At 45.9% G+C, this 4082-nt stretch overlaps 1 protein-coding gene across 2 annotated transcripts; it reads right to left on the bottom strand.

Annotated features, from left to right (window-relative positions):
• Positions 1–100: 100 nt before the first annotated feature.
• On the bottom strand, positions 101–2253 carry APOF (apolipoprotein F). Of its 2 annotated transcripts, none has more exons than XM_056797884.1 (2): positions 2162–2253; positions 101–1907 (listed from the first exon to the last, which is right to left on the bottom strand). In XM_056797884.1, exon 2 carries the CDS (start codon positions 1879–1881, stop codon positions 973–975), a length of 909 nt encoding a protein of 302 aa, XP_056653862.1. In that variant the 5' UTR covers positions 1882–1907; positions 2162–2253; the 3' UTR covers positions 101–972. The 2 variants fall into 2 exon arrangements, with proteins under 2 accessions (XP_056653862.1, XP_056653863.1); XM_056797885.1 differs by having other exon boundaries at positions 101–1903; positions 2162–2224.
• Between the last annotated feature and the right edge of the window lie 1829 nt (positions 2254–4082).

Raw genomic sequence — 4082 nt, 5'->3', positions numbered from 1 at the left:
CTAGTCCTTACTGCTCTTGGAGCCAATACGCAGTATTGATTCTAAGATGGAAGGTGAGGGTTTTTTTTTTTTTTAAAGTAACAAAGCAACAAAAACAAGAGGAGTTTAACAGGTTGGATTCAGATTAAAAAAAAAAAATATGAAGAACCAAAGTCCATCCCATTCAGTAATTCAGCAATCATTTGTTAACTAGTAGCCCCAAGGAACAATCAACCAGCATTTATTAAGCATCTATATATAATGACATATATATTGAGAGAGATGGATAGAGATATAGAGATAAATGGATGGATGGAGATACAGACGGTTGGATGGATAAATGGATTGGAGAGAGATAGATATGGATGGATAGAGATAGACATAGCTACAGATGGATGGATGGATAGCTACAGATAGATGGATGGATGGACAGACAGATGGATAGTGGATAGCTACAGATGGATGGATGGATGGATAGGCAGACAGATAGATGGTTAGATGGATGGATGGATGGATGGATGGATGGATGGATGGATGGATGGATGGATGGATAGGCAGACAGATAGATGGTTAGATAGATGGATGGATAGATGGATGGATGGATGGATGGATGGATGGATGGAGAGATAACTATAGATGGATGGTTGGATGGATGGCAGACAGGATAGATGGTTAGATGGATGGATGGATGGATGGATGGATGGAGAGATAGCTATAGATGGATGGTTGGATGGATGGCAGACAGATAGATGGTTAGATGGATGGATGGATGGATGGATGGATGGACAGACAGATGGATAGTGGATGGAGATAGATAGCTACAGATGGACGGATGGTTGGATGGGTGGATAGATGGATAGGCAGACAGACGGATGGATAGATGAATAGGTAGTTAGATAATGATACAGCTCTCTGACTCTTTCTTATAAACCACTCTCATCCCCTCCCACTCCCCCTGCTGCAATGCCAGCTTGTAGGCAGCCTCTGGCTTCTCTATCCCCAACTCTTGAAGGACACCCAATTCCACAGGGAAGTGCCCTGTGTCACTTCATCATCCACATGTTTGCCTCTGCCCACAGTCGGAGTCACCTCCTGGCTTTTCTGCCAGCTGCTGCCCATTTCTGTGGCGATTCTCCAGTCCTTTTGCCATCTTTGGTCTGTGCTTGGAGAAGGGCTGCTCGCCTCCTCCTTATTACTGTAATACTGGATGAGCCTCTGAACTCCCGCTTTGAACACTGGCCTGAGGGCCACACTGGCCACGACTCCTCCAGGACCCCCTGTGATCCCACTCAGCCCAATAAGGAAATCATAGCCTAGGTCCAGGGCTGCTTCCTGTCCTCGGTCCCAGGCCTGAGCAGAGCAGTCCTGGGCAGCATAATAGAAGGCTGTACCAAGGTTATAGTATCTTCCTAGCTGTGGCAGGAAATGGATTACACTGTGTACCTGTTGCTCCTTCTCATCAAAGCAATGTGCCCTGGAGAGTGAACGAGAGACCCTGCCCGACTTCTTGTTCCCCCTGCCTAGAAGCTGCAGAATGGAGAACAGGACCCAGTGGTTGTTCTTTTCTCTTCCATGCCCTCTCAGGTCTCGAAGCTGTCGGAGGAGGGTCTCTGTGGCTTTCACCCCACCCAGTCTATAGAGCTGCTGCCGAAGGGCATGAGCATCAGCCGGACAGCCAGCTCGCTCCAGGGTGAGGTACAAAGGCAGGCTGATCAGGAACCTAGGCAGAGGGTCGAGGCGACTGAAGCTGGGAAGAGACCCAGGCAGCAGGCTCCGACAGGGCAGGGGGCTGAGAATGGGCAGCTGGGACTCTCGTGATAAAGGATCCTTTGGCTGGGATCTGCCTGGGAGGGCCATTATTGGGCATAGCAGGAAGCAGCAGAGAAGCACCATTCCGGACATGTTGGAGGGTTGTGGACACAGCCTTGCTAGAGAGGAATACGAAGAGGACACAAAGCTATTCTTTTTTGGCTGACGTCCGAAAGTACTCGGGTCCCAAAGGAGAACGATTCTGCCCATATTACAGCCATCTAATCTTGGATACCACCAGCCAAGGCTGGAAGTTTGGGACCAATTATTTGAGAATTTAGGCTCTCCTTCCTCCCCTGCTCCGCCTTTGGTTACAGAAAGACTAATTGGTGGATAATTTGTCATCACACAAAAGAGACAGAAGGAAACCCACCTGCTCAAGAATGACCCTTGGTCCTTCCTTTGTAGAAATGTTTCAGTGCTTTGTCACCCTAACCCTATTATGTACCCCTCCGCACCTCTCCTCCTCCTATTCTATTGGCAAGATTATTCTATTGCAAATATTTGTCCATCTTGCACCAGAGCAGACCTTGCCCCTTGTGATGCAGAAAATGCCAGCAGCAGATACGGAGTTAAGTTTTGGGTCTGAGATTCGCCCCTTAAGCTCTATGTATCTCACCTTCCGTGAACCTGTTTCTCCATCAATATGCCTGGAGAAAGAACTTGGGAGTTAAGGAGACGGGAGTACAAATCCAGCTTCAGACACTTAATAGCTGGGTGACCCTTGGGCAAGCCATTTAACCTGTAAACTGTAAAATGGATCCAATGATGACCGCACCTACATCTCAAGACAGATGTGAAGAGATCAAATGAGATATTTATAAGATCCTTAGCATCTCCCCTGGCACAAAGAAGTTGCAATTATTGTAATAATTATGATGGTTCCTATTTCCACTGAAGACCAAAAGGAACCTGTATAAAGTACTATATATTTGTACAAGACTTTTTAAATTTAATATAGTCAAAAGTATTCATTTTACATCTTGTTAGGTTCTTTTATCTCGTTTAGTGTCGGTTCTTCCCTTCTCCATGGGTCTGCCAGGCTCTATGTTCCCCTAACTGACATAGTTTATGTCTAAAACATACATATATATATCCGTTTATAAAGTGTCTTATAAATGTAAGCTATTAGTATCATCCTATTTTATTTCCCAGTCCACCTTCCTGGCTAGTCTCTTCCATTCATACCCTGATGCTGCTGCTCAGGCTTGGAGAAGTCCAAGGAATGAACATTATGGAACGGAAAATTCGTTTCCAGACTTCCTGGTTGGTGCTCTATTTGTCAGGGCGGTAGACCCATCCTGGCTTGCACTACATCATATAACCTTGAAGGACCCTCCTAGCACAATTAGATGGGACATGAGTAAAGGCTAAACACATAGCAGGTACTTGATATTCCCAGGACAAAGAAGGGCTGGAAGTTAAGTGGAGACTCATGGAAATTTATCGCACCACTACAGCCTCCAGGCTGGATGACAGGTTTACTGAGAGGAGGCCAGTCTCACAATAAAGCCAGACTCTGGTCAGGGTCGAGACCAGAGCGCCCGAGCCTCAGGAGATTGCCTTTTTTTTTACATAGAAATCTGAGGATTATGTAGAAATCCTGTCATAGAAGACAGACTGAATACAGAATTTTTCACAGGGACAGATCACACGAGTGCAGTTTAAGCCAGAAAGTGTTAAAAAAAAATCACTAAGGGTGGCAACTTTGTCTCTCTTATCATTACTGACCTTTCCCAAACCTTTCCAGTAAAGGTTAGGATCTAATGTTTTTTCCTGCTGACAATTAGGAGTCAGCAGTTAGATGGACTGACATTTGCACCCGAGAGCATCCCTCTACCTTTGCAACAGGGTGGGGTGTGGTGTTGAAATTTTGGGGTTTCAGGCTTAAGGTCAGAATGCTTGTCAGCAAGATTTGGTAGCACCCTTAGACTGTATTTTTCTTAGCAAACTATTATCTGTGTTCTATTCATGAAGGCTAATACTATTATAAACACAAAAGGGGACAGGGGATTTCACCCTCACAAGACAGACTGCAAGAGAGAACAGGCCAGGCCTGGGGCCTCAACCCAACAGCCTGGAGCAGACCTACGCTGCCAGGGCCCCCAGGGTGCTGAGAAATTCCCTAGCCCTTAACATGAGGATTAGATTTTCCTGTTAGCACAAGTGATGGTTTTAGTGGGCTTTTAATGAACACTCTAGTGAAGTATTAAGTAAATAATTGCTTTAGCACCCTTTAAGCTGAACCTCCTATTGCAGGATGGGTCAGGAGGCCTGGCTCCAGCTCAGAACCG

This window comes from Monodelphis domestica, chromosome 5, assembly GCF_027887165.1.
Source record: "Monodelphis domestica isolate mMonDom1 chromosome 5, mMonDom1.pri, whole genome shotgun sequence".
In the NCBI taxonomy this organism is placed as follows: domain Eukaryota; kingdom Metazoa; phylum Chordata; class Mammalia; order Didelphimorphia; family Didelphidae; genus Monodelphis; species Monodelphis domestica.
This window is presented reverse-complemented; position numbering and strand designations above follow the sequence as displayed.

Coding starts and splice junctions, on each gene's coding strand:
- APOF (XM_056797884.1), bottom strand. CDS start 1,881: ATGTCCGGAATGGTGCTTCTCTGCTGCTTCCTGCTATGCCCAATAATG.